The 27,362-nt window shown below is 51.8% G+C and overlaps 5 protein-coding genes across 9 annotated transcripts in view; 4 read left to right on the top strand and 1 right to left on the bottom strand.

The window, feature by feature from the left end:
- Positions 1-3,270, top strand: part of DCHS1 (dachsous cadherin-related 1) — a 34,216-nt gene extending 30,946 nt beyond the window's left edge. Inside the window, exon 21 of the mRNA XM_043580524.1 lies at positions 197-3,270. Coding sequence (XP_043436459.1) covers positions 197-2,808 — 2,612 coding nt within the window. The 3' untranslated portion in view covers positions 2,809-3,270. The remainder of the gene's footprint in view (positions 1-196) is intronic.
- A 671-nt stretch (positions 3,271-3,941) lies between these two features.
- On the top strand, positions 3,942-10,899 carry TPP1 (tripeptidyl peptidase 1). The gene is made up of 13 exons (XM_043580525.1): positions 3,942-4,071; positions 4,186-4,257; positions 4,520-4,659; positions 5,825-5,975; positions 6,195-6,322; positions 6,474-6,652; positions 6,839-7,037; positions 7,185-7,373; positions 7,575-7,644; positions 8,084-8,204; positions 8,288-8,446; positions 8,619-8,744; positions 8,911-10,899. The coding sequence occupies exons 1-13, from the start codon at positions 4,028-4,030 to the stop codon at positions 9,049-9,051; spliced, it is 1,719 nt and encodes a 572-aa protein (XP_043436460.1). The 5' UTR covers positions 3,942-4,027; the 3' UTR covers positions 9,052-10,899.
- Positions 10,900-11,385: 486 nt separating this feature from the next.
- TAF10 (TATA-box binding protein associated factor 10) lies at positions 11,386-12,810 on the top strand. Its single transcript, XM_043580533.1, has 5 exons — positions 11,386-11,632; positions 11,774-11,928; positions 12,164-12,228; positions 12,319-12,433; positions 12,616-12,810. Exons 1-5 carry the CDS (start codon positions 11,401-11,403, stop codon positions 12,703-12,705), a joined length of 657 nt encoding a protein of 218 aa, XP_043436468.1. The 5' UTR covers positions 11,386-11,400; the 3' UTR covers positions 12,706-12,810.
- ILK (integrin linked kinase) lies at positions 12,754-19,454 on the bottom strand. Of its 5 annotated transcripts, none has more exons than XM_043580527.1 (13): positions 19,321-19,454; positions 18,759-18,895; positions 15,391-15,556; positions 15,152-15,247; positions 14,854-14,950; positions 14,670-14,753; positions 14,478-14,563; positions 14,227-14,336; positions 13,991-14,118; positions 13,788-13,909; positions 13,590-13,689; positions 13,352-13,482; positions 12,754-13,167 (listed from the first exon to the last, which is right to left on the bottom strand). In XM_043580527.1, exons 2-13 carry the CDS (start codon positions 18,845-18,847, stop codon positions 13,018-13,020), a joined length of 1,359 nt encoding a protein of 452 aa, XP_043436462.1. In that variant the 5' UTR covers positions 18,848-18,895; positions 19,321-19,454; the 3' UTR covers positions 12,754-13,017. The 5 variants fall into 5 exon arrangements, with proteins under 5 accessions (XP_043436462.1, XP_043436464.1, XP_043436465.1 ...); XM_043580529.1 differs by having other exon boundaries at positions 18,759-19,004; positions 19,321-19,445; XM_043580530.1 differs by having other exon boundaries at positions 19,190-19,354.
- Positions 19,455-19,516: 62 nt separating this feature from the next.
- RRP8 (ribosomal RNA processing 8) lies at positions 19,517-23,393 on the top strand. The gene is given in 8 exon segments (XM_043580526.1): positions 19,517-19,725; positions 20,866-21,232; positions 21,460-21,522; positions 21,525-21,912; positions 22,002-22,131; positions 22,309-22,415; positions 22,500-22,596; positions 22,822-23,393. Coding segments are annotated over 8 exon segments (1,371 nt in total). The 5' UTR covers positions 19,517-19,626; the 3' UTR covers positions 22,942-23,393.
- Positions 23,394-27,362: the final 3,969 nt, after the last annotated feature.

Below are 27,362 nucleotides of genomic sequence, written 5' to 3'. Positions count from 1 at the left end.
TATTTTAAACCCTGTCTTGACTGCATGTCTAGAAGCCATTTCCTGAATCCTGGAAACCATTTCATAAACCCCCAGCGCAGGCTATTCCCTGGAGTCTGAGTTTCAGGGCCATTTCCTAGGCCCCAAAGGATCACCCCTCTGCTCACCTACAGTCTCTGCTGAATGCATATTTCTCTCCATTCCATTCTCATCTCAGGGACCTTGTTCACAACAGTGGGAACAATGGCCTTGGGCCATGAGGGGCCAGGAGTGGTAGACGTGGTGCTGGAAGCACGAGATCATGGGATGCCAGGCCGGGCAGCACGAGCCACAGTGCATGTGCAGCTGCAGGACCAGAATGACTACACCCCTAGCTTCACATTGCCACACTACCGTGTGGCTGTGACTGAGGATCTGCCCCCTGGTTCCACCCTGCTCACCTTGGAGGCTACAGATGCCGATGGAAGCCGCGCCCATGCCACCGTGGACTATAGCATCGTCAGTGGCAACCGAGGCCGAGTTTTCCAGCTGGAACCCCGGCTGGCTGAGGCTGGTGAAGGTGGTGGACTAGGTCCCCGGGCATTGGGCTGCCTGGTGTTGCTTGAGTCTCTAGACTTTGAAAGCCTAACCCAGTACAACTTAACTGTGGCTGCAGCTGACCGGGGCCAGCCACCTCGCAGTTCAGCTGTTCCTGTCACTGTCACTGTGTTGGATGTCAATGACAACCCACCTGTCTTCACTCAAGCATCCTACCGCATGGCAGTTCCTGAGGACACACCCATTGGAGTTGAATTGCTGCATGTGGAGGCCTCTGACGCTGACCCGGGTCCTCATGGCCTTGTGCGTTTCACGCTCAGCTCAGGTGACCCTTCTGGGCTCTTTGAGCTGGATGAGAGTTCAGGTGCCTTGCGACTCGCCCAACCCTTGGACTGTGAGACCCAGTCTCGACATCAGCTTGTAGTGCAGGCTGCCGACCCTGCTGGGACACACTTCGCTCTGGCACCAGTGACTATCGAAGTCCAGGATGTGAATGACCATGGCCCAGTCTTCCCTTTGAGCTTGCTCAGCACCAGCCTGGCAGAGAACCAGCCTCCAGGCACTCTTGTGACCACTCTGCATGCGATTGATGGGGATGCTGGGGCTTTCGGAAGGCTTCGCTACAGCCTGTTGGAGGCCGGGCCAGGGCCTGAGGGCCGTGAAGCATTTGCACTGAACAGCTCAACAGGAGAGTTGAGGGCACGAGTGGCCTTCGACTATGAGCATACGGGAAGCTTCCAGCTGCTGGTGGGTGCTGCCGACGCCGGGAATCTCTCAGCCTCAGTCACTGTGTCGGTGCTGGTGACAGGGGAGGATGAGTATGACCCGGTATTCCTGGCTCCAGCTTTCCACTTCCAGGTGCCAGAAGGTGCCCGGCGTGGCTACAGCTTGGGTCATGTGCAGGCCACAGATGAGGATGGAGGTGCTGATGGCCTGGTGCTCTATTCCCTTGCCACCTCTTCCCCCTATTTTGGTATCAACCAGACTACAGGTGCTCTCTACCTTCGAGTGGACAGTCGGGCACCAGGCAGCGGGACAGGCACTTCTGGGAGTGGAGGCCGGACACGACGTGAGGCACCACGGGAGCTGAGGCTGGAGGTGGTGGCACGGGGGCCTCTGCCTGGTTCCCGGAGTGCCACAGTGCCTGTGACTGTGGATATCACCCATACTGCCCTGGGCCTGGCACCTGACCTCAACCTGCTGTTGGTGGGGGCTGTGGCGGCCTCTCTGGGAGTTGTGGTGGTGCTTGCTCTAGCAGCACTGGTCCTAGGGCTGGTGCGGGCCCGTAGCCGCAAGGCTGAGGCAGCACCCGGTCCAATGTCACAGGCAGCGCCCCTGGCCAGTGGCTCTCTGCAGAAGCTAGGCCGAGAGCCGCCCAGCCCACCGCCCTCAGAGCACCTCTATCACCAGACTCTCCCCAGTTATGGTGGGCCAGGAGCTGGAGGACCCTACCCCCGTGGTGGCTCCCTGGACCCTTCACACTCAAGTGGTAGAGGCTCAGCAGAGGCTGCAGAGGATGACGAGATCCGCATGATCAATGAATTCCCACGTGTGGCCAGTGTGGCTTCTTCCTTGGCTGCCCGTGGCCCCGACTCAGGCATCCAGCAGGATGCAGACGGGCTGAGTGACACATCCTGTGAGCCACCTGCCCCTGATACCTGGTATAAGGGCCGCAAGGCAGGGCTGCTGCTGCCAGGTGCAGGAGCCACTCTGTACCGAGAAGAGGGCCCACCAGCCACTGCCACAGCCTTCCTGGGGGGCTGTGGCCTGAGCCCTGCACCCACTGGGGACTATGGCTTCCCAGCAGATGGCAAGCCATGTGTGGCAGGTGCACTGACGGCCATTGTGGCTGGTGAGGAGGAGCTCCGTGGCAGCTATAACTGGGACTACCTGCTGAGCTGGTGCCCTCAGTTCCAGCCGCTGGCCAGTGTCTTCACAGAGATTGCCCGGCTCAAGGATGAAGCTCGGCCATGTCCCCCGGCTCCCCGTATTGACCCACCACCCCTCATCACTGCTGTGGCCCACCCAGGAGCCAAGTCTGTGCCCCCTAAGCCAGCCAGCACGGCTGCAACCCGGGCCATCTTCCCACCAGCTTCTCACCGCTCCCCCATCAGCCACGAAGGTTCCCTATCCTCAGCTGCCATGTCCCCCAGCTTCTCTCCCTCACTGTCTCCTCTGGCTGCTCGCTCACCCGTTGTCTCACCATTTGGGGTGGCCCAGGGCCCCTCAGCCTCAGCACTCAGCCAAGAGTCTGGCCTGGAGCCACCTGATGACACGGAGCTGCACATCTAGCTGTGGCCCAGGCTGGGCCCCGACCTGGGATGCGCACAGTGTCCCCAATGCAGGCCCCATCTGAGCCTGCCCTGGGCAGCCTCGGACCATGATTGGCCACAGGGGAGGCCAGCTCCCCATCCTAAACTCCTCCAGTGGCAGCAGGTCCCACATCTCACCCTGGCCCCATCAGAGCACCAGTGCCACAGAGGCCCTGTTTGGCACTGACCCAGGGCCAGGTCCAGTGTGGGGAGAATTATGAAGGAGGCAGCAGCCCTGGGTTCTCCTCAGTGAGGGCTTCCTGCCCTGTGCCAGCACCTTGAGGTGGAGCTGAGACTTTATTTATTGGGGGGTAGGGAGGATGGGGGGAGGTCCCTCCAACCTGTTCAGGCCCAGCTCCTTTGGGTTCCACTGACACCCCTGCCCCTGCCCAGAACCAAGTGCCAATTCTCACTCTGGAGCCTTAATAAACTGCAGTTTGTATCCAGTGTCCGGCTGTACTCTGTGGGAGCTGTCAGGATGGGGTGGGGGGGTGATTGCAAGGCACCCTATACATTGTGGACACCTCAGGAGGCACGGAGGGGTATTGGATGCAGGGGCATCTGGGGTGGGGATGGCACTGGGAGCCCGGGCCTAGCCTGAGGCTATCACATCTCTGCACTTGGCCTTTCCCTCTAACAAGGGCCGGAGGCCAGGGAGATGTAGCAGTGACCTAGAGAGGTATTGGCGAATGGGGAGAGATCTTGGGGATGATCAACTCTAGGCTTGAGGGTCCACATGTAATAAGAGCCCAAGCTTGTTGAACCTTTTCCTCATCAGGCTCTGGTGAGCAGTGTGTCTGCTTTATCGCTGTGAATTTTCACTGCAACCCTATGAGACAGAGGACTTTTCATACGATAGCTTTCATATTCTAAATGAAGCCTAGGCTCCAGGAGGTTGAGTGGCTTTCCTGATACCATATAGCTAAGCAGGAACCCATGTCTGGTGGGTCTGTGTGCCCCAGAGCCCCTCTCTTCAGCACTGCCCTATAACCCCAGTCCAGCTGCTGGCTGGACTCTGGCAGCAGTAGGGAGCCCTGGACTTACCCAGTGCTCCTTGAGCCACGGAGGAAGGATCCTGGTGGCAGCCCCACCCATTCTCCAGCATTCAGGACCACCCATTTGAGGGAGGAGCCAGCACAGTCACCAGTTTCTAGGCAGATGCTGGGTGGCGGAATATTAGAGCTCATGTGATCTGTCACATGACAGCAGACCTCCAGAAAGGCAGAATGAGACTCCAAGCCTGGTGAGAATTAGGGGGCCCTGGGAGGAGGGGATCATGTTGGAGGGAGTACGTGTTGGAGGGTGGGAACGCAGTGACAGTCCAGCTCCGGCTAAAACCCGCCTGCTGTCTCTGCAGCTTCCTAGGGCTCCTTGCCCTCTTCGTCACTGGCAAATGCAGTTACAGCCCGGAGCCTGACCAGCAGCTGGCGTAAGTTGACTTAGCACAGACCTTCTCCTTCCCTATGCCCTGTTTTGCACCCACTGTCTTCGTCCCAGCCTCCCTCAACCTCTTACCAGCTCCTGGTATCCACTGCAAAGTCTTATCCCTAGTTGCCAGGCTCAGTCCTTGATCATTCACCTCTTGTGAGCCATATCTGCCTCTGGGATCCTACCCCAGGTCTCAGCCTCTAATCCTGAACCTTCCATCCCCACACTAACAAAGACCATGTTCATGACTCCTGACCCTGCAGGTTGCCCCCAGGCTGGGTGTCCCTGGGCCGTGTAGACTCTGAGGAAGAGCTGAGTCTCACTTTTGCCCTGAGACAGCAGAACGTGGAAAGATTATCCGAGCTGGTGCAGGCTGTGTCGGATCCCGGCTCTCCTCGTTACGGTGCCTACTGGGACTGGGGCTGGGATGTGGGATGCAATGGAGGGACCCAGGGCTGGGCTGAGCGTGGGATGGTGCACGTAATGTCAGGGTCGTGCTCTGGGTGCTTGGGGAGGTGGTGATATAGGGCAGTTGAATAGCAGTGGCTCTCGTTGAAGAGTTTCTGAATTTAAAAAAGTGAACTGGAAATAAACTGTCCAAAACTCACTCAAATTCTCTCCCCAAAAACTTTCCACGTGTGTCAGGCTAGAAACCTGAAAATTAAGAGCACAGTCTGTGTGATCAGATCTGGATTCAGATTCTGACTCTACTACTTACCAGCTACCAGACAGATTGGGAAGTAGTATGCAGTACAGATAGGTACCCATCAACTCAAATTCCTTACCTACCTTACCCACAACATGCCCATTTCCTCCTCCAGTCAGACTCGAGGGCTGTCAGTTCAGCTCTGAAAGAGCCTCGTCCACTTTTTACCATTGCCTGTTACTGCCAATACATTTGTTTTTTTCTTGCACCCAGACTGTTGCCCAGCCCCCTGAGCGGTCTGCAGTCTCTTCCCCTCCATCCCACTCCCCACCATGCTCCCTACTCTGCTCTAAAACAGTGTTTTGCTCCAGTGGTCATGCTGGATAGTGTCCCTCCCCTGCATGAAGGGGTGGGGAGTGGTGTGGGGGTGGGGGGGAAGTCTCAGATTTACCCCGGAGCTATGTGCCTGGTGCTGTGCAGGAAAATAGTGACACACTATCACGTTAAGCTTAAAAACAAGTATGAAGACTGGAACTAAATTAGGTGTCATCTTATAATTGGTTCTGAAAGTTTTGAAAACTTTTACTGTAAATAAACTTAAAATGAAAAATTTTAACTTCTTAACCTTACATGTTGGTTATGATCATGGCAATACATGCTCTGATGCAGCAATTGCAAACTTGTGACCTTTAGGGTAAATCCATATTTCTGGCCATAGCATTCCAAGTCTCCCTAGTCTTTTCTTCCCCTGGCCCCCAAATATAGCTTGCACAACCTGCCTTTTTGCTAGAAAGTTCTCACCCATCCCTCAAGACCCTGTTCCAGTTTTCCTGGGAAGTCCCAATGTCTCCTGGTTGAGGTCCAAAAAGGCAACTTGGAAAAGCAATGAATGAAGGCAAGATCCTCTACTGAATCTATGCAGGAAAATACCTGACCCTAGAGGATGTGGCTGAACTGGTCCGGCCATCACCATTGACCTTCCGCACAGTCCAAAAATGGCTTTTGGCCGCTGGAGCCCAGAACTGCCATTCAGTGACCACACGGGACTTTCTGACTTGCTGGCTGAGTGTCCGGTGAGAGGGAATGATTGCCCCATGGAGGGTACCAATCATCCCATCAGGGAGACATGTCACCCCAATGGGAGAGAACTGAGACCTAGGGTGAGGGGGGGGCAGGTACTTGTGGGCAAGAGCTAACCCATGGGGAGACAACAACGAACAGTGATGTTCAGGCAGCCTCCTCTGCTCTTGTCCATGCTTTCTGACATCTGTTTTCTGATCTCTGACCTCCAGACAGGCAGAACTGCTGCTCTCTGGGGCTGAGTTTCATCGCTATGTGGGGGGACCTGGAGAGATCCATGTTATAAGGTCCCCACGTCCATACCAGCTCCCGAAGGCCTTGGCCCCTCATGTGGACTTTGGTAACACCAAGTGGGGCTGGTGGGGGTTGAAGCACATAGAGCCAGGGGCTAGAAAAGTTTAGATGCCATGGCGGGTGTGGGGTGGGGTCAGTGGTAAAGTGGGGGTTGGAGTCTAAAAGATCTCCTCCTCAAGGCTGACCCCTCCCCACAGTGGGGGGGCTGCACCGCTTTCCCCCCACATCATCCCTGAGGCAACGCCCTGAGCCACAGGTGTCAGGGACTGTTGGCCTGCACTTGGGCGTGACCCCATCCGTGATCCGTCAGCGATACAACTTGACAGCACAAGACGTGGGCTCTGGCACAACCAACAACAGCCAAGCCTGTGCCCAGGTGAGCTGTGCAGAGAGCTCCAGGGGCCTCACACCCTATCCAAGGTGCCTCCCCAGTGTGGGGCTTGCTCCCTGACTCCACCCCTGGGTTCTCACCCACTATCCTGTGACCTGGAGCAGTGTCCCCTGCCCTGACTTTGAGGCTGCATCCTCTGACCGATGATATCTGCTCTGATTCCCTTTGTAGTTTCTGGAGCAGTATTTCCATGACTCAGACCTGGCTGAGTTCATGCGCCTCTTTGGTGGGAACTTTGCACACCAAGCGTCAGTAGCCCGTGTGGTTGGACAACAGGGCCGGGGCCGGGCTGGGATCGAGGCCAGTCTAGATGTGGAGTACCTGATGAGTGCCGGCGCCAACATCTCCACTTGGGTCTACAGTAGCCCTGGTACTGCCAAGGGGACTGGTTGGTGGGGAGGTGGGTGGTGGGGAGTGTTGATCACTACTCCCTCAAGGGAATCCCATGAGAGAGAGAGAGATCCTGACAACCTCCTAAATGATTGCCCTTGTGGTTTCCCCCACCTCCCAAATCCAGGCCGGCATGAGTCACAGGAGCCCTTCCTGCAGTGGCTCCTGGTGCTCAGTAATGAGTCAGCCCTGCCACATGTGCACACAGTGAGCTATGGAGATGATGAAGACTCCCTCAGCAGCGCCTACATTCAGCGGGTCAACACCGAGTTCATGAAGGCTGCCGCTCGGGGTCTCACCCTGCTCTTTGCATCAGGTGACCTCCTACTCTAAACTTTGACCCCACAGGAACTCTTGTGATCTCTGACTTATAATCTGAACTCAACAGGGACCACTGATCTGACCTCTAAACTTTGACCTCTTGCAGTAATAACTCTTTAATTGCTTCTCTGACATCTGAACACACATATCAAGCTCTGACCAATTAATCTGAGTGCTAAACTTGGTCTTTCTCTAGGTGACAGTGGGGCTGGGTGTTGGTCTGTCTCTGGAAGACACCAGTTCCGTCCCAGCTTCCCTGCCTCTAGGTAAGCACTCCAGCTCATCACTTACTTGTGACCACCAATCTTCCATCTATGACCTCATAATCTGGAATCTTTGCCTTGACCCCACCAGGTGCTCCTGTAGCTCAGCCCTCAGTTTAACCAGCTCTGGTTACTGCACTCCCCTCTTCTTCCTATAGGTCTAGGTCCCTCGGCTCCTGAGTAAAACGCAGCTCCCAGTATTCCTCTTCCTCAGTTCCCAAGCATTTTAGTAGAAGATTTGGTGAATGTGCTGTAGAGAAGTGTGCACCGTCACCTCAGGCCATGCCCCGAGGGCGCAAAACCTCTTAGTCTTCCCCCATGTACATGCTTCCCCCCCGAGTCCAGTGCCTCTAGCAAGACCCAGCCCATACTTACCCATCTCCACATATTTTGGAGGTCCCCTGGGCACCCCGACAAACTGAGTGTTGTCTTCTGCTCTCAGCCCCTATGTCACCACAGTGGGAGGCACATCCTTCCAGAACCCATTCAGAGTCACAAATGAGATCGTTGACTACATCAGTGGGGGTGGCTTCAGCAATGTGTTCCCGCAGCCTTCATACCAGGTGTGTATGTGTATTTGTGTGGATGGATGGGTGGGAGGGATCCTCAATTCAGCAGACAATACTCACTCAACAACACCTTTCAGGAGGAAGCTGTAGCCCAGTTCCTGAGTTCCAGTCCTCATGTACCACCATCTAGTTACTTCAATGCCAGTGGCCGTGCCTACCCAGATGTGGCCGCACTCTCCGATGGCTACTGGGTGGTCAGCAACAGCGTGCCCATTCCATGGGTGTCTGGCACCTCGGTAAGAATCAGCCTGGCTCCAAACCCCCACTCAGGAACCATCCTCACCCTCTACAAAGACCTTGCTCCCAGAATCCCTGACTCTGCAGAGACCTCTGATCCTTTCAGACATTCCTCCCCCAAATCCAATCCCTCTGAACCCCTAACCTCTACTCCCACCCTCACTTTTGCAGGCCTCTACTCCAGTATTTGGTGGGCTACTATCCCTGATAAATGAACATAGAATCCTCAGTGGCCGCCCCCCTCTTGGCTTTCTCAACCCAAGGCTCTATAAGCAGCGTGGGGCGGGACTCTTTGATGTAAGTATGGAAGGGAAGGGTGTGGACATTTTAATGAATACGGGGAGTACAAAGATGAACTTGAGGGCAGTTATGATGGAGTTCTGAAATGTGAATACAAGGTAAGGGAGCTTAGTCTGTTAGTACTGGTACAAGCAGGCCAATGTGATGCCCACCTTTTCCCTAGGTAACCCATGGCTGCCATGAGTCCTGTCTGAATGAAGAGGTGCAGGGTCAGGGTTTCTGCTCTGGCCCTGGCTGGGATCCTGTGACAGGCTGGGGAACACCCAACTTCCCAGCTCTGCTGAAGACATTAATCAACCCTTGACCTGTTCCCTGCCCCCCAGCTGGTGGCTCGGTCCCTTATTCTGCACTGTTGGAAGCCCTGCTGAACCATCAACCACTGACTGCTGCGGACAGCTTATCTTCCTAACCCTGAAATGCTCTGAGCTTGACGTGTCTCCCAACCTTACTCTGCTCCATCACACTCAGGTCTCCCTACTCCTGCCTCATGTTCCTCTTACAGATGCTATTACCAGTAGTGTTACAGATGTTATAACCAGTACTGTTATAACCTACCCCACCCAAACCCCCTCCTATTTTTCTTTTCTCTTTTCAACCAAGCTTTTTCAAACTGTTGTCTGTGCTCTCTGTGTACGCTTTCACTTTATGTTCTCTCAGTTCACTGCAATGAGACCTCTGCTCTCACTTTTACACTCTTTACTTCCCTGGCAATTACAAACAATGGTTGTCCTGCTGCTTCATCCAGTGCTCACTTCCCAGTCTTTGCTTTATGGGCTCTCCGTCAGAGCTGTCCACTTCTCCTTTAGACTTCAGGACTTAACTTCTTTTCTGACTGTTCCCACTTCGTCTTTCATTCTCTCCTTCCTCACTAAATGTTGGTATACTTCATTGCTTCATCTTTAGTCTTTTGCTCTTCTCAATGTTCCCTGGAACAAATTAACCACCTGGTATCCACAGCTATCACAATCTCACAAAATCAGACTTTATATCCAACAGTAATTGATACCTCAAATGCAAGTTGTATAATACTCAATACTTCATCTCCCTCCTTTCCCAATTCCAGACTGTTCTCTTGTGTTCTTTCTTGGTAAATGATACTATGCTTCTTCCAACCAAGCCAGAAATCTAAGTGTTATCCTAGACTCCCATTTCCTTCACCTCCTCCTCCCCATTACTACTGTCAATCAATAACTCCTACTGACTTTACCTCTTAAATATAGCTTTAGCAAGACGCAAGTCCTGCCAGTTATATTTCCTAACTATATCTAGAACTCATCTACTTCTCTCCATCTCCACTGCTATTACATTAGCTTAGAGCCATATTCTCTCCCCTGTGAATTGTTCAGAGACCCTTGCAAAAAGTGTCCTTACTTCCTGCCCATCCATTCCACAAAACCATTTTCCCAGAGTAAAATGCAAATCTCATCAGGTCATTTACTTAAAACCCTTCAAAGATTACTGATCAAATTTGGGCTTTTTACTATGATTCACAAACCCTATCCTTTCCTTGCTATTTGTTCTTGAATAACAAAGTGTTTACCCTCCTTGCTCTCCCTGCCCTCCCCCACCACCACTTTCACTTTTGCTCAAGCTATTCTGCACCCTTAACATGAACTCTGACTCCCTTTGCCTGATTGGCTTCCAGGATTCTTTTAAAGACTCAGCTCAGAAGTCACCTCCTCCTGTGAACTTTTTGGCTCTCTGAAGTTAGTTGAAATTAGTTAGAAAAATTTTAGCTTTTTTCAAACCAAATCTGTTTGATTTTTGGTTCTGATGTAGACTACGAGAGAGCTTTGGGCAAGTAAGTTCATCTCCCTGAATCTTTTCTCTAATCTGTTAAGTGGGGATATCAATATCTGCCTCTCACAATAATCAGGAAATAATTAAATGGAATAAAGTTGATAGAGTGCCTGACACAAAGAAGTAGGCAGTAGATGTTCGTTCCCTTCCTCCCTTGCACCGCATACTGTGTCTACCTCTAGTATTTTAACTTCAACATAGTACTGAAAATGCTTGTTTACCTGTTTGCCTCCCTTTCCAATACTGTTGGTGCCTAGAGGCCTAGAACCTCGTCCTACTTAACTTTGTATTTCCAGGCCCTAGCTCAGTTACGGCAATTGGGAATTAAATAAATGTTGCGTTGAAAATCCCACCCTCACTCGCTGTGATTTTGCATATGTGGTTTACTCAAGCTGAAATATTTCCCTCCCCATCTACAGCAGCACCGTGCGCTGTCCTGTTGCCCTTACTTCTCTGGACAGCTGGAGGGGAGTGGGGCTTGCGTTCCAACCCGTAAAGGGCTGAGTAAGGGAACTAGAAAGGATACAGACTACCAGGCAACCGGTGGTCGAGGACTGTCCGAAAGCAGTCTTCAAGCGCCAGGTTGCACAAGTGGTCCCAGACCCGCAGAAGAGCGTCCTCGACATTCACGGTTCCTATGCCGGCGTAAGGGCCTAAGAGTACAGCGCGAGGGGGAAGTGGCCCGTCTGCGCCATTTCGCGGGCAGACTGACAAGTAGGACGCGGGAGGCCCGAGAGACTGCAAACACGACTTGGGAGGGGCGAGGCGCGGGGCGTGTGACGTCACCCATGGTGTGTGCGTAACGTGAACGGAAGCGGAAGCGGCTCTGTTCGCCGCCTCTCCCACCGGCCCGATGAGCTGCAGCGGCTCCGGCGCGGACCCCGAGGCGGCGCCGGGCTCCGCCGCCTCGGCCCCGGGCCCGACGCCCGCGGTCTCGGCCCCCGCAGCGCTGCCCGCCGGCACCGCTGCGGAGAATAAGGCCAGCCCTGCGGGGACGGCAGGGGGACCTGGGGCTGGAGCTGCGGCAGGGGGCACGGGACCCGTGGCGGCGCGGGCCGGGGAGACGGCCGAGCGGCGCGGGGCGGGTGAGGACTGGGACGGGTGAGGGTGAGGGCAGCGCCTAGGTCTTGGGCCCAATAGTGGGTGAGGGCAGAGGGTTTGAGGCAGACCTAGCTGGGGCCCCGTGCCTCCCACCTCCGTGTCTCAGCTTGCTGGTTCTCCTCCAGCTCCGGTGTCGGCGGGCGGCGCGGCGCCCCCGGAGGGGGCCATGTCTAACGGGGTTTACGTGCTGCCGAGCGCGGCCAACGGAGACGTGAAGCCGGTGGTGTCCAGCACGCCTCTGGTGGACTTCCTGATGCAGCTGGAGGATTACACGCCTACGGTGGGCTTCCTGCCTGAACAAGGCTATTGACCCGCTGTCAGGCCAACTTTCCGCTACGCCACCTGGATTTCTAGCTTCCTTTTGTACTTGCTCCCCTACTAGCTCTTTGGTTTATCCCCTCTGCTCATCCAAACTGTGAGCTTCCTGAAAGCCAGTCCTTCCACCCATTTCCCTCACCCTCTCAGCTCGGCACTGCACAGGGCGAACGCTGACGGTCGTCTCCTTGATCTCTCAGATCCCAGATGCAGTGACTGGTTACTACCTGAACCGCGCTGGCTTTGAGGCCTCGGACCCACGCATGTGAGTACAGTCTGGGCAAGTTAGAGTCTTGGGTGCTTGTGCGGAGTTTGTTGCCCCATCTCTTTCTCATACCGGTTTTTTTCTCTCTAGAATTCGGCTCATCTCCCTAGCTGCCCAGAAATTCATCTCAGATATTGCCAACGATGCCCTACAGCACTGCAAAATGAAGGGCACAGCTTCTGGCAGCTCCCGAAGCAAGAGCAAGGTGTGAGGGGAGGCTCATTGAATCAGTAATTACCTCCCACAGCATCGGAGGCTTAATTTATCCTGAAACTCCTTTGGGGAACCTGAGCCCTAGGGGAGGTGAAAGACCTACTCAGGGTCACCCACCTGGGACTGAAATCTGGGATTCCTATGCTCAGCTGGTGCTCTTCCCTCTTCCCTCAGGACCGCAAGTACACTCTAACCATGGAGGACTTGACCCCTGCCCTCAGCGAGTATGGCATCAATGTGAAGAAGCCGCACTACTTCACCTGAGCCACCCAACCTAAATGTACTTGTCTGTCCCCTTGTCCCCACACCAGCCTGTTTTCATAATAAACTTTATTGTGACAGGCAGGGCTGGTCCCTCCCATGCCGGGAGATACCGTGTGGCAAGTGACAAAGCTCTGAGCCTAGCCCCTTTGGGGGCTGCAGTGGTAGGGATGGGGGCAGGGGGATGGGCCCCATGGCTGGGGTAGTACCATGATTGGAGGCAGGGGAGGCAACCAGAGGCCTGCTGCTTTGGGGAGACACACTCCCCTAACCGTGTCCTGACACCTCTGGAGTTTAGGCAAGGACTTTCCAGCTCTACTTGTCCTGCATCTTCTCCAGGATGGGCACAATCATGTCAAACTTGGGCCGCTTAGCAGGGTCTTCATTCATGCAGATCTTCATGAGCTTACACACATGGGGGGAAATGCCTGGTGGGATGGTAGGCCGAAGGCCTTCCAGTGCCACCTGCAAATACAGGGAAAAATAAAATGGGTCTCAGGACTTGGATATCCTGTGGGGAGAGGCCTCTAGTCCTCAGGACAGGATTACCATATATTCTAACAAAAATGGGAAGAGCCCAGCCCTGCTATAGTTATTGTCACTACCACCACCATTCCTCTGACACCAGTGCATACAGTTGTGCTCTCACCTTCATTCCAATCTCCATGTTGGAGAGGTCAGCAAAAGGTACTTCCCGTGTCACCAGTTCCCACAGAAGCACTGCAAAACTCCACATGTCTGCTGAGCGTCTGTTTGTATCTTCAGGCTTCTTCTGCAGAGCTGGAGGAACAGGACTTATCTATTCCAGCTGCCTGTCCTGTCTCTGCTCCCTTCCATTACTACTGAGCTGGCCCTTCTCTACCTCCCAACATGATGCCCTCACTCACCTTCAGGGGCCACCCAGGCAGGTGCATACATGCGCCCAGGGCATTGGAAGGAGAACTTGACGTCGGCCATGCTGATTCGGGCAGTCATGTCCTCATCAATCTGAGGAAGAGAAGATAGATATGTGAAAGGAGGTAAGTCCTATTCTAGACAGCGAAAGGGCTCTGGGGGCATGGGCCAGGAGTGAAGTGTGACCTTACCATTACACTACGGCTGTTGAGTGCATGTCGTGGGATGAGGGGCTCTAGAGTGTGTAGGAAGGCCATGCCCCTTGCCATGTCCAATGCAAACTTCACAGCCTGGCTCTGGTCCACAACAAAATCTAAGGAGGCAAGAGTTAAATAGTTTGGAAAGGCTCACACGCCCTGCCCCCATCCCTTGAGATTTGGCATCCCCTACTCACTGGTGCCTTCATGTAACACATTGTACAAGGATCCATATGGCATCCAGTGTGTGATGAGGGTGGGGTGTGGAGCAGGTGGAGACTGACAGGCACCTAGCACTGGGAGCACATTCGGATGCGAGAAAATCCTGGAAGAGGGAGAGTATCCCTAGCTGAGATCAGCATAAAAGATCTCCCTTTGGGTGCTATTCCGGGTTCTTCAGAACCAGCAGCTTCCCATTTAGGCCCTGCCGCACCTGAGCCGGGGACACTCCTCATTGAAGTCCCTGCTCTTCCTTGTACTCCAGTCTCGAACCTTTAGCACCTTCACGACGATGTCATTGCCCTGCCAACGGCCCTTCCATAGCTGAGAGACAAGTAAGGTTTAGGAGGCTTTAACTAAGGCCACTGCTTTCTTGTCCACTTACCGGAGGAAAAGCTTAAGGCAGGTGAAGAGCAGGTAATTGGTTAGGGGTTGGGGAGGGAGGGGCAAGAAGGGCAGGGTCACCTCTCCAGAGTGATTCTCGTTGAGCTTCGCCAGGAAGTTGAGCTGTTTGAAGTCAATGCCGGAGTGTTTGTTCAGAGTCCCATTTCCTGAGAGTGTGGGCAGGTCAGGTACCCAAGCTTCCCCCTAACCCAGCCCCAGGAGCTCAAGGTTATTCCCTCAACCACCTCTCCCCTCCCCTTACAGCTGACTCACGGGGCCGAGTGCGGGTGGTCCCCTTCCAGAATGTGTCCTTGTATGGAATACGGTTAAGATTCTGGCCCATCTTCTCTGCCCGTTCTGGGGAAGAAAAACAATTTTCGCTTCAGTTGTAGTATGGGGCGAGGATATAGGTGGGGGGACAAGACAAGAGGGTACAAACTGGGGGTGGGGGACAGACCTCGGAGGAGCTCTCTCAGGGGTGCCTTGGCTTTGTCCACAGGCATCTCTCCATACTTGTTACAAATGCTGACAAGGGCCCCGTTAGCCACTAGGTCCTAGAATGAAAAGGTGGTTGTGATGAGGGGCCCTGCTGCCTCCCTGAGGGTCACAACCAACCATGAATACAGATGTAGTATCAACTCTGAATGTCACACATTCAGCAGTACTCACAGGATGGGTTGAAGGTTCTAGAATCTCCCATTCAGGCTCAGACTTTGCTTCCCACTCATCCCAGGGCTTCGGGCATGAGCACTCACCTCTGCGACCTGATCTTGTCCCCAAAAACAGGCATAGTGCAGGGGCACATTCCCATGCTCATTCACTGCATTGATGTCAGCTTTATACTGCAGCAGCTGGTCCCATGGACAAGTAGAAGAGGCAGAAGACACAAATGACAGACAGGGGTTGAACCATGCGAGGAGAGAGGAGTACATGTGCTTGTGACTGACTTCCAGGCATGTATAGGATGTGGGCTAGAGGGAGCATTCATAAATACCTTCTGCACAATATCACGGTGTCCATGACTGGCTGCCAGGTGCAGGGGGGTGTCATCCCCACGGTTCATCACATTGATTCGTGCCCCCCTCATGATCAGCATCTCAACCACAGCAGAACGGCCCTCTCGGCAGGCCCAGTGCAAGGGGGAGAAGCCATGATCGTCCCTTTAAGGAAGGGACAATGGTTATTGATCTGGAGGGGGGATGGGAACAAAGGCTTTGACAGAAGAAAAACTGATAGTTATTCTGCATATTCTCTCCCGGAAACCTTACCTCTCCAGGACTGATTCTCATTCATGCCAGCAACTTCCAAAGCTATCTAATTAAGACCTTCCCCTGAGCTTCAAACCCAACCAACCACCACCTGAAATCCCAACAAAACCATATGATTCATTGTCTTCATCATCTCCCATGAGCCTTTCTCTCATTAAATGGTACCATTCTTCATTTGGTTTCCTCTGTATTCCTTTTGCAACATCTGTTGGTCCTTTCTGTTTCCACTGCATCTCATACATCCCCCTCCTATACCACTTGTGTACTGGATTTTAAAAATTGAATGGGCTGTCTTGTCTGCAAGACTGTGAACTTCTTGAGAGAATAGACAACAAGTGTTTAATGCATATTAATGCAAGGGAAGGGTGTCTTGGAGAAGGAAGGCCACAACTCATGGGAAAGGAAGCAAGCTTCCTGATTGGCTCTGGTACTGAAACTTAAGATCTAAAAATGGACTGCAATGAAAATAATGTTTTGGAAGGGTTTATAATGAAAAAGAGAAGTTCTTTTGATAGGTCATTACTGATGAGGCAGCTATCAAACCAGGATTTGGTTTGGTAAGACACGATTCCTCTATTCAAACAATCCTGGGCCCAGAAAATGAGGAGAGGAAAATGAGAATGGAATGAGGAGAGGAAAATGAGAATGGCTTCTTTGGAAAGAAAACTGGATCAGAATTTTTCCCCCTAAAGGACATGTATTTTCTAAAGTAAAAGAACTGTACAAAAAGAAAAAAACACTTGGTGGGAGCTGGGTCTGCCTGACAGCCTGGGGCCATAAAAGGAAATTCCCTCCAGTACCCAGCATGGGCTCCGGTGAACATCCAAGGGGCGGGGCAGGGGGCGGTCCGTGGTCTGGGACTGCAGCCTCCGGATGCCTTAGTGCTGCGGTCACTTCCCTTGTGGGAGCTCTGGGCATGGCCTGAAGTAGATCAGAGGTCTGGCCACTGCAGGCCACACAGATGTCCCCCTCCCTCGGGATGAGAGTGGGGCGTGGCCTTTAACTTTAATGACTTCCCTCCACAGCTGCCCTCATCAGCTCACTTAGAGATAGCCAAAAGGTTTCCTGGGAGGTGGATTTCCCCCTCCTCCTCTTCTCTGAAGCAACTACTATCCTCTACTTATCAGTCAGTTTTGCCTCCCAGCTCTTTAATTTGTGCCCGGTTTATCAGCCTCCTGCAGTCTGTGGCAAGGAGCAGGCCAGAGCCTGAGGGCAAAAGTATGGGCACAAGGGTTCTGCTCACTGTCAGGTTGCCTGTCATCGCAGGGCCACAGGCTGTAATCCCAAAGAGGGGTACAGGGAATTCACCCCACCTCATATCCAGCATTTAGCCTGCTTGGGCCCCCAAAGCCTATCTCCTCAAACCAGCACCAAAGCCTTCCAGTTTCACTAATGCCAGCCCTTCACGTTTTGGCACCAGAGTTTTACACGATGCAAGTCCCACTGGACAACTTCAACTAAGCCTTTATAACCCTACCAACAAAATAATAAGGGTACTCACTCTTTACCAGAGTACCCTTTGAAGAATTATGAAAGAATTATGGAAATTATGAAAGAATATGAAAAATGGAAAAAGTGACTGGGAATTATGGAGGAATAGCATAGAGAACATGAGTGAAGCCTGGATGAAGATGACAGATGATCCCTACCTCTCAAACCTAAATAGTAAACTCTCCCAACCTGAAGGAATAAAATTTTTAAATAAAAAAACCCTGAATCAAAACCACCAACCTGAATCATCAACACCACTACTGCTTTTCTTGCCTTCCTTTCTCAGCCAACCTTGTCTACATTCACTTTCTCTATTTCCTCACCTCCTGTTCAACCTGCCACCAGGCTGCTGCCTTGAGGGCTGGCATTATGTCTGATTCTGGGCCTCTAGAACCCAGCACAGGAGGTGTTCACAGTACTTTAAATGAAGGAACCCGGTGGTGTCTGGTTTCTTCCTCCGTTTCCCTGTATAACAGCCTTCAGAAAGATCATCCAATATATTAATTGTAAATTCATTAGTTACTTCAAAGTGCTCAAGTTCATTGACCTCTCAACAGCCTATTCTACTGTTGACCACTACCCCTTTGTTGAAAATTCACTTGTCCGAGCTTAACTAACATATTTTCCTGTTTCTCATACAACCTCCAGTGGCTCCTTTTCAGTCTTGTAGGCTTCTCATCCCCTCTCCTTCACACCTGTGTCTTCAGGTATTGTCTATACATTAATACCTCCCAAATCTGTGTCTCCAAGTCAGATCTCTGTCCTTAAATCCAAATCTGCATAGCCAACAATCTATTCAACATTTCTACTTTGCTGTACAGTCACTTTAACATATCAGAGCGGCACTCATCATCGTTCAGTCTTGTCCAACTCCGTAAAAGTAACCACAATCCACCCAAGTGTCCAAGCCAGAGCCCTTGGTCATCATCTTTGACCTTCCTCACTCTCCACACCAGGTCTCATAAATTCTTTATCCTAAAGATTTCAGGAATCCGATCACTTCTTTCTTTTTCATCTGCCCCCATTCTAGTCTAAGGCAACACCACTTCTGGGATGGACTAAGCAATTCCCCCTCCACATGGCCACCTGCTCCTCAAAAGTTATCCAAGATGACACTTAAATGAACAATCTCATCATATCACAGCAAGGGTTTAAACACTTGTTCTTAGAAAAATGGCCTTATTATGGCCTAAATATCCTTGCATGATCTGGCTGACCCTTGCAGCAGACCTTTCCAGTCTTATCTCCTGGTCCCCACTCATACCCAATGCTTCAGCCCACAGAAGCTCAGAGTTCCCTCCTGCAGCCATATGGACCTGTAGACAATTTCCAGACACTCTTGCCTCCTAGCTTATGCCGTGCAGCTCACTGAAACTGGAAAGCTTTCTGCAGCCTCTGACTATGAAACTCTTGTTGAGGAGCAGTCAAGAGTCAGCAGAAACACAGTTTTCTCTGTGGAGACCCTCTGCCCCCCACAGGCTGTGCTTTGCACTCTTCATGCTGGGTAGGAAAGTCAGCTGCCCCCAGCCAACGTGAGTACCCCACATCGCGGAGAGGAGCAGGTCTTTGCCCTTCTTCTCACCCACCAGCCACCTCAGCTCACCCCTGGTTGAGGTCGTTCTCCGTGTTGTCCAGCCACAGGCGAACGGCCACCGCGTTGCCCTCCCGGCACTGAGTGAAAATGTCGTCCATAGCAGCGTCCCGGCGCTGAATCCCCTAGATTGGGGAAGCCTGGGGACTCTGGAGGGATCCAGGGAAGAGGAGTGAACCCCGAGCTTTGTCCCCCACCAGAGATAAGTGTTTGTGTAGGGGGCGGAGGGTCCCGGCTGCCTCTCCGGCTAGTGGAGGTCTGGAAAGGAGTTGGGGAAGACGGGATGATCCCCGACTGTGTACCCTGGGCGCGAAGGAAAGGCGGGTCCGAACGAGGTAGGGGGTGATTAGGAAGTAGAGTCCCCTGAAGGGATGTCAGCGGGCAAGCACTGGGACCCTACCCGCCAACAGAGCTGGGGGAGGGGGAGTTCAGGCGCCCTATACCCTGTGAGAGGCGATCGGGGGTCCTTCCCGGGGGTGGCCCTCCTTCCCTACTCGGTATTCGGGCCGAGTGAAGGCTGACGGGTTGGCAGGGGTCGAGCCTTGGGGAGCGGCACGGGTGCTCTCGCACTCACCGGGACTCGGGCTGAAGGAGCCTTCTCCGGGGAACTCCCGTCCGGCCGCGCCCGCCGCCCAGCCCCGCCCCTGGCCCTCTCGGGCCAGCGCGGGCCCCCAACTCTCCCTCCCGCCTCCCTTGCCCTTCTAGCCAGCAGTGCCTAAACTCGATGGTTTTCGGCGCCGCGCCGGCCTCTCTAGCCACCCAGACTTGCACTCTTTGGTTTCCGGCTCAGTTCCGGCGACTACGTGCGGTAGGTTTACAGGAGACTAGCGCTGCACGTGGAGAGCTGCTTGGCCCTTGCGACTTCGCCCACCCGACCCGCATGTTCGAAGAGCCGGAGTGGGCCGAGGAGGCCCCAGTAGCCACGGGCCTCGAACCTGTAGCTGCACGACCTCGGCCTGCCGCAGCCACGCAAATCAAGGTGAGTGACCCTGCAGGGGCACCGGGAGCTGTTTCAGGAGGAGAAGCTTACCCTGGTGGATCCGAGCGCTGGGACACTACGTTGTGTGTGGGGGGCGGGGGGGGAGTGCGCCTGGGCCAACTGAAGATTCGACTGAGTGAAGTTACTGAAGTGAAGAGGGTTTCTTGGACAGGAAAAGCACGAGCAAAGGCCCTGAGGCAAGAAAGCATGTCCTGTAGTTAGGGTCACACACACACAATGATCCGTGTGGATGGAGCATAGAGAGTAAGAGGGTATGCCTTTGAAGTTGGAGAGGAGAGTAGAAGTTTTGCGCATTTTAAGGATAGAGGCCAATGAAATGGACTTAGTAGGGGAGTGATTTCTTAAGATTTGCATTTTGAGAAAGTCATTGGTTGCAGTGTGGAGATTGGACTGCAAAGAGCAAGAGTAAATGACAATAAAGGATTATTGGCACTACCATTCTAAAGAAGTGGTGCAGAGTGGGTACTGAAAACCTTCAGGCTAAGTGCCTGGCCTAGGACTTCCCAGCAGGACTTCAGTCCAGGCCTCTCAGACAATAGACCTCCTTTAAGCCTTTGCACATATGAAGGCTGTTGTACTTCCTCAGGCTCTTCCTACCTTTCACTCAACCTCCAACATGGAATTGGACTGCTTTATTCCCTCCTGTTCATCCCCTCATCCCACTGCTTTAATCCATGCCACTGGTCTCCGTCCATCGGCAGCTTGTGCCTTCAGGTTTGTTCTCTACACTACATCTACAGCTAGACTCATCTTAAATACACATGTGTGATCCTGTTACTCATTTTCAAAAACCTCCCTAGCTTTTATAGAAAGATAACCAGCTGGAGGCAAAAGCCTGACATTGAAGGTTGGAACTGTTGCTTGTGGCCTTACCACATTCCTGGGGGAGCTCCATTTTCTCATCTGCAATTTGAAGAAAGTGAGGTGGATGCTTTCTCTGCTCTCCAGCCTCCCAAAGATTGAGATGGTGACTTGAAAGTTGTTCACGGTCTGACAGGCTTCATGACAGGCTAGTGAAGTTGACTAGGAATAATCCACATGCCTCTCCACCTCTCCCTTCTTATTCTCCATTGCCCTCTATTCACCGTACCCCTGCTTTCATCCCTTGTTTTCCCCCAGGGCTCCAAGCACCGTCAGCTCTTGGCCACGTTACGGGCCCTGGAGGCAGCAGCTCTTCCCCAGCAATTTCCTAGCCTGCCTGGCAGTGACTCTGAGGAGGAGGTAGTGGAAAGGAAGAAGAAACACTCAAAAAAGTCCTCATTTTCCAATGTTTCTATTGAAGTAGAGAAGAAGAGGAAGAAGAAATGTCAGAAACAGGGCCCACCTGGCAGTGACTCTGAAGAAAAGGAAGTAGAAAGGAAGAAAAAGTGCCTCAAAGGGGTTTTTAATGCCAGTGACTCTGCTGAAGAAGAGAAAAGGAAGAGGAAACACCAGAAACAGGTCCACTCAAACCCTGCCCAGCACCTGGACAATGATGACCAAACAGGTACTAATGGATATGTACATGTGTGGGGACAGGGAGGGGGATCAGTGTATCCTAATAGATGACAGAGGTTACCTGCCACCATTAGGTTTGGGATTAGGCAATAAGAAGTACTTTCGTGCAGGCAACAGTCCCTTTCTCAAGGATAGGGGTATGGCCAGGATGATTGCCAAACCTCTGAATTCAGGGGATCTTACCCCAAATATGCTTTCCCATCTCCCTCCCTGTAGGTCCCAAAGCTTGGAAGAGTAGAGATACAAATGACCTATCCCAGCCAAGCGCTGGGACCACTTCTGCCAACCCCCCCACATCTTGAGTCGCAAGCAGTGGCGGAACCGGCAAAAGAATAAACGTAGGCATAAGAATAAGTTTCGGCCACCTCAGCCACCAGACCAGGCTCCAGCCACAGTCTCCACAGAGGAGACAGAGATGCCTCCTGAGCCCAGTCCACACAGCCATGAGGATCGGGCGGGGGCTCTGCGAGCCCGCATGGCACAACGGCTGGATGGTGCTCGATTTCGTTACCTCAACGAACAGCTATACTCAGGGCCTAGCAGTGCTGCACAGCGTCTCTTCCAGGAAGACCCTGAGGCCTTTCTCCTCTACCATCGCGGCTTCCAGAGCCAAGTCAAGAAGTGGCCACTGCAGCCAGTGGACCGCATTGCCAGAGATCTTCGCAAGCGGTGAATGGGGGTTGGGCACTGTGAGAAGCGATGTGGGTCAGTCATGGCTCAGACTAGACCAGTAAGTGATCCCTCCCCTCCACTCCCAGGCCTGCGTCCCAGGTGGTAGCTGACTTCGGCTGCGGGGACTGCCGCCTGGCTTCAAGTATCCGGAACCCTGTACACTGCTTTGACTTGGCCTCTCTGGACCCCAGGGTCACTGTGTGTGACATGGCCCAGGTAAACCCCTCTTCCTCTCTGTATCTGAACTGTGTCTAGACCCAGCCTCTGTGTGCTAATCTCTAATGCTCCCTCTCTCCGCCCTGCCTGCCCATCCTGGTGTCTGGCACTAGCACTCAGTGTTAGATTTCTGAGTCCCATATCGTGTGCTCTTTATAGTACTCCTACTCTCCACAGGTGCCTCTGGAGGATGAGTCTGTGGATGTGGCTGTGTTCTGCCTTTCACTGATGGGAACCAACATCAGGGACTTCCTAGAGGAGGCAAATAGAGTGCTGAAGCCAGGGTAGGAGCTCTCAGGACACGGATGCATATATATGTGCACATGCCTGTGTCTGTGCATTTACATAGAACTTTTTACCCTTCTCAGGGGTCTTCTGAAAGTGGCTGAAGTCAGTAGCCGTTTTGAAGATGTTCGGACTTTTCTGGGGGCTGTGACCAAACTGGGCTTCAAAGTCATCTCCAAGGTGAGGGCCCCAAGAAGTCTCCCTATTTTTGTCTCATGTGGTCGTTTTTTAGAGTACTAGTGTTCGGGAAGGAGGCTATAGGCACAGACACAGACATTTGCTTCTTGAAGGCATGACACATGAGAGAGCCCTGGAAGCTTTCTAAGTGAGGGCGGGACATGGACAGAAGTATTTTGAAGAACTGGGGTGAGGATTTGGAGCTTACTAGGTCTTTTCTGCCCCTAGGATCTTACCAACAGCCACTTCTTCCTGTTTGACTTTGAAAAGACTGGGCCTCCTCAGGTCGGTCCCAAGGCTCAACTCACAGGCCTGAAACTTCAGCCATGTCTCTACAAGCGCAGGTGACCTCTGGGGCCCCCTTGAAAGGGAGGCAAGTCTCGAACTCCAGGCTCAGAACTCTGAAGACTGTATCCAGCCAGGCTCTGACCCAAGAACGGGTACATCCCTTCCTCCATCCAAAGAACGAAGTGTGATGAAACCCCCTGGTTCAGCCCTGCTCTGTTGAAGGCTCCTTGGTTCCAAGATCATAAAGTCATTTGGGCTAGCTAAAGAATAAGGAGTTTATTGTGAAAATACAAGAGTGCTTGGGAATTAGGGATCCTCTAAATGTCATGGGAACTAGGTGGTTTGGAATGCAAGGCATCTCTGGGTTTGTCTCCTCTTTCCATCTCTCAGGAGCTACGTGGACTTTCTGCCCTGGCATCTCTACTCTCTTCTGATTTTCCATCTGCTGAGGAAATCTAAAGCCAGGGCTGAGTACATAGGAGGTGCTTAATAAACTGTAGCTATGGCTGTGATATGTTGTAAGCCTTACTATTTTCTAAAAATCTTCCCTAGGTAGGGTTGGAGGTTGAAAAGTAAAGAATGAATTTGTTGATTGAGGAAGACTCTGGGAGAGCTCAAGATAGGGCTTTCAACAGGTTTTACTTCCCAGGGTATTTAGGGATTGCTGGTAAGATTCTGAGCTGTGCTTGGAGGAAGATGGTGAGGAACGTGGGTCTCTTCATAAATAACAACTGGTTGGTGCCATGGTAGGGTGGGGGTTTGGGCTGTCCATTGGCAGAAGGGTCTGTCTGTTGTTTCTGCCTTGCAGTAGGCCCAGATAAGCATGTCTTGGGATGGCTATGGGCAAGGAAGGCTGGCGCTGGAAAAAGATGAACTGGGATGGTAGACCCTTGGCCTCTCCCAGAGGGTATTTGCTGTGGATCCAGGTATAAAGATATAGCCTCTTTATCTGTTTCAAAGAGCAAAAACGGAGAGTGCCCAATGGGACACAGCTTCTAGTGCTCTGAGCCAGTCGGTACCTCCATTGAGGAGATGGAGACTCTGAGGAAGGCTGTCGGCTAGAGGACATGTTTGGAGGCTAGGCTGTGAACCATTCGACACATACCGCACAGTGTCTTCCCATGTGCTCTTCTCTCTGCCAAATACTTGTCTGACTGGCAGAGTCTTATTCATCCTTTCAAATAGCCTCACTGTTCCCTACTCCACCCTTTCCAAAGCAGAATTAATTTCTTCATCTGCGCTCTCTAAACTGCATTGTGGTGGCTTTGTGCATTAGGCTGTAGTCTTCTCAAGTCATACTTATTTTTGTATTCCCAGAGCTTGTTGCTGAGGTGGTGATAAGGCATGACAGGATCCATTTGAGTGGGACTGATGAGAGTAGTGTGTTGCAAGAACCCAGGTTCGGGGCACAGGATGTAGGCACTGAGGACTAGGGACAATGGAAAAAATAGGCAGATAGGAGAACTTGAGCAGGCAGAACAGGGGAAATGTTGAAGGTTGGTGAGAGAGAGGAATCTAAACTGAGTCTCTGGTTTCTCGCTTGAGCAAATAGTTGAGCTGGTGCTGCCATTCAAAATGTTGGGTTTCAGGTACCTGTTAGGTGTTCATTTGGAAGAGGGACGTAAAAGTGCCGGGAGAGAGCTGGCTAGCATTTGGGAATCAGCAGTTTAGAGGTGGTAATTCAAGTCAAAGGAATAGGTAAGATATCCAGAGTAAGGTAGTGAGAAGAGAAGATGGCTCAGAATAAAACTGAGGAATATTTAATGGATGGGCAAAGGCAAATGGATGAGTGCAGGTTGACAAGATGAGAAGGTTAGGCCAGAAATGGAGGAGTAAAACCAGAAGAGTGGTTGCTTTCCATACGAAAGGAAGGGACAGAGAGGTTGTCAGCTGTCAAATGCTGTTGCAAGATCTGTTAAAATCGGAGGCCTGGGTGGCTCAGTCAGTTAAGTGTCTGACTCTTGGTTTAGGCTCAGGTCATAATCTCACAGTTTGTTAGATTGAGCCCCACTTCAGGCTCTGTGCTGACAGTGAAGGGCCCGCTTGGGACTCTCTCTCCCTCTCCTTCTGCCTTCCCCTGCTCGTATCCATTGTGGTCTCTTTCAAACATTAAAAAAAAATTTAGAGTGAAGTCAGATTGCAGTGGCGTACAGATTACTGAATAACACTGAGGGCCTGTGTGAGTTCATATGGGATTATTCATGACTTTATGGTTCCACCAGCCAGCCCAGTGGTGTAGTTATCTCTGCCTACTCAGGAATCTAGGTGTAGCTGTGGGAAAAATGAGTACTAAGGGATCATCCAGAGTTGGAACCTTGCCATATAGTGGAAATGAAAGTGAACATAAGTAAATGTTAAAAAAATACAAAAAACTGAAACATTAAAAATTAAAAAAAAAAAAAACACACTCTCTCAAAAATAAATAAATGTTTAAAAATTAAAAAAAAAATAGGTACCTGGTGGCTCAGTTGGTTGAGTCCAACTTTGGCTCAGGTCATGATCTCACGGTTTGTGAGTTTGAGCCCTGCGTCAGGCTCTATGCTGACAACTCAGAGCCTGGAGCCTGCTTCGGATTCTGTCTCTCTCTTTCTCTCTCTCCCTGCTCACATATCTCTCTCAAAAATAAATAAACATTAAAAAAAATTTTTTGGGGGCGCCTGGGTGGCGCAGTCGGCTAAGCGTCTGACTTCAGCCAGGTCACGATCTCGCGGTCCGGGAGTTCGAGCCCCGTGTCAGGCTCTGGGCTGATGGCTCAGAGCCTGGAGCCTGTTTCCGATTCTATGTCTCCCTCTCTCTCTGCCCCTCCCCCGTTCATGCTGTCTCTCTGTGTCCCAAAAATAAACGTTGAAAAAAAATTTTTTTTTTTAAAAAAAAATTTTTTTTTTTTTCCAATTTAAAAAACAATTTGAAAGTAAGCAAAGGCGTTTCACACTATTCAGAAGTAACTGATTACTATGCTGGACTATAGAATTTTGTAGAAGAGGTAGGAGAGTGAAGACATGAGTGGGTTGTTGCACTGGGAGTCATTAAACAGGCCACCTGGGCAGACGGGAGGCAATGGTCAGAAATCGGAATGCTTGAGTAATTAATGTCCGAGGCCCAGCAGCTTTAGGCGGTGGCTGAGTCTAAAGCAAAGCCACATGGGTCAGTGCCTGAGAGGCATGTGAGGCAGGTTGCCCCTCAGATAATGGACTGAGGGCTCTGGTATTGTGGGGAGGTCTTGTCTGCATGGACTTTGAAGTTCTCCAGGATGATGGTAGAAGTTGGTATGGAACAAGTGCCAGCCTCTTGAGGGAGGGGGCAGATCCCAGAGATCTGCAGATAAAATGACAGGGAAGCTAGATGGCATGAATTTCAGAAGTCCAGGGGGTTTGGACTGCCTACTAGAGAGACTTCCATTGTGGGGGTGATGTGAGGCTGGTGAGTGGAGCTGGCTGACACCCTCATAGTCCTCTCCAGCTTGTCAGGATTCACTGCAGATTACTGGGGAAATGACGATCATAGAAGCTCCATAGGGCAGGAGCCTCCTGGGGTAAAGGGGAGGCAGGCCATCAAATCCAAGGAAGGGCGCTTGGATGGCTCAGTTGGCTGTATCTGACTCTTGATTTTAGCTCAGGTCATGATCTCACGGTTCGTGAGATTGAGCCCCATGTAGGGCTCTGTGCTGACAGCATGAAGCCTTCTTGGGATTCTCTCTCTCCCTCTCTCTCTGTCCCTCTGCATGTGCTTTCTCTATCTCAAAATAAATTTAAAAATCCAAGGAAATTGTTGGAGTAGCAGTCATCTCACTGTGGGACACACATCACCTTTAATAGCTTACCTGTCTGTATTATTTCCCGAGTGTTTATATTCCTAGATCTTGGTTAATTTTCCCTGTTTTCATTATGCTCAGCAGGACAGCTGGGACACCTTTCTCCTTTTTCTGTTTTTCTCCCAGAAAAGAATTTGGATTCTTCCTTTGCCTAGTCCTGTTCCATCCACCCGAGTAAATCTTTGGGGCTGATTCAGGCCTTGGGCCTCCCATAACTCAGCCCAGCCCCACTAGTGTCTCCATCAGTTGCTCTGATTCTGAAAGCAGGACTCCTCTGAGCCTGAACTGGGGCCTCCCAGCTCCATCATCAGCTTCAGGAGAAGCTCTTATGCAAGCCCAAGTTCCTGGGCTTCAGTGTTTAATGTTGAAAGCCTAGACTGAAAAGAGACAACAGTGTATATTTTCTTAAGAAATAACAGCATGCTAGGTCTTCAAAGAACAAACTAGTTTAAGGAACAATTTGAGAACACATTAAAGGAAACGCAAGAGTAGTAAGAGATAAGTGGTAGGAGTTGCTGTACCACCCAAGGCACTGTTAGAATCACCTGGAAGTCTTAGTATAATGCAGATTGCCAAGCCCTCCCCCAATTTCTGATTCAGAAGATCAGGATAGGGTTTGAGAAGTGCTATTCTGATTGCTTTGGTTTTTCACAGTGAAGCAGGAAGTAGG

This window comes from Prionailurus bengalensis, chromosome D1 (genome assembly GCF_016509475.1).
Source record: "Prionailurus bengalensis isolate Pbe53 chromosome D1, Fcat_Pben_1.1_paternal_pri, whole genome shotgun sequence".
Classification (NCBI taxonomy): domain Eukaryota; kingdom Metazoa; phylum Chordata; class Mammalia; order Carnivora; family Felidae; genus Prionailurus; species Prionailurus bengalensis.
This window is presented reverse-complemented; position numbering and strand designations above follow the sequence as displayed.

Excerpts from the sequence above, each read along its gene's own strand:
- TPP1 (XM_043580525.1), top strand. The coding sequence starts at position 4,028 with ATGACAGCAGACCTCCAGAAAGGCAGAATGAGACTCCAAGCCTG. Across the intron at positions 7,038-7,184 it reads TTGGGTCTACAGTAGCCCTG|GCCGGCATGAGTCACAGGAG; the intron begins GTACTGCCAAGG and ends TCCCAAATCCAG. Across the intron at positions 8,745-8,910 it reads GTGGGGCGGGACTCTTTGAT|GTAACCCATGGCTGCCATGA; the intron begins GTAAGTATGGAA and ends CCTTTTCCCTAG.
- TAF10 (XM_043580533.1), top strand. The coding sequence starts at position 11,401 with ATGAGCTGCAGCGGCTCCGGCGCGGACCCCGAGGCGGCGCCGGGCTCC. Across the intron at positions 11,929-12,163 it reads TGGAGGATTACACGCCTACG|ATCCCAGATGCAGTGACTGG; the intron begins GTGGGCTTCCTG and ends TTGATCTCTCAG. Across the intron at positions 12,229-12,318 it reads GAGGCCTCGGACCCACGCAT|AATTCGGCTCATCTCCCTAG; the intron begins GTGAGTACAGTC and ends TTTTCTCTCTAG.
- ILK (XM_043580527.1), bottom strand. The coding sequence starts at position 18,847 with ATGGACGACATTTTCACTCAGTGCCGGGAGGGCAACGCGGTGGCCGTT. Across the intron at positions 15,557-18,758 it reads GAGAACGACCTCAACCAGGG|GGACGATCATGGCTTCTCCC; the intron begins GTGAGCTGAGGT and ends CCTTCCTTAAAG. Across the intron at positions 13,168-13,351 it reads ACATGGAGATTGGAATGAAG|GTGGCACTGGAAGGCCTTCG; the intron begins GTGAGAGCACAA and ends CTGTATTTGCAG.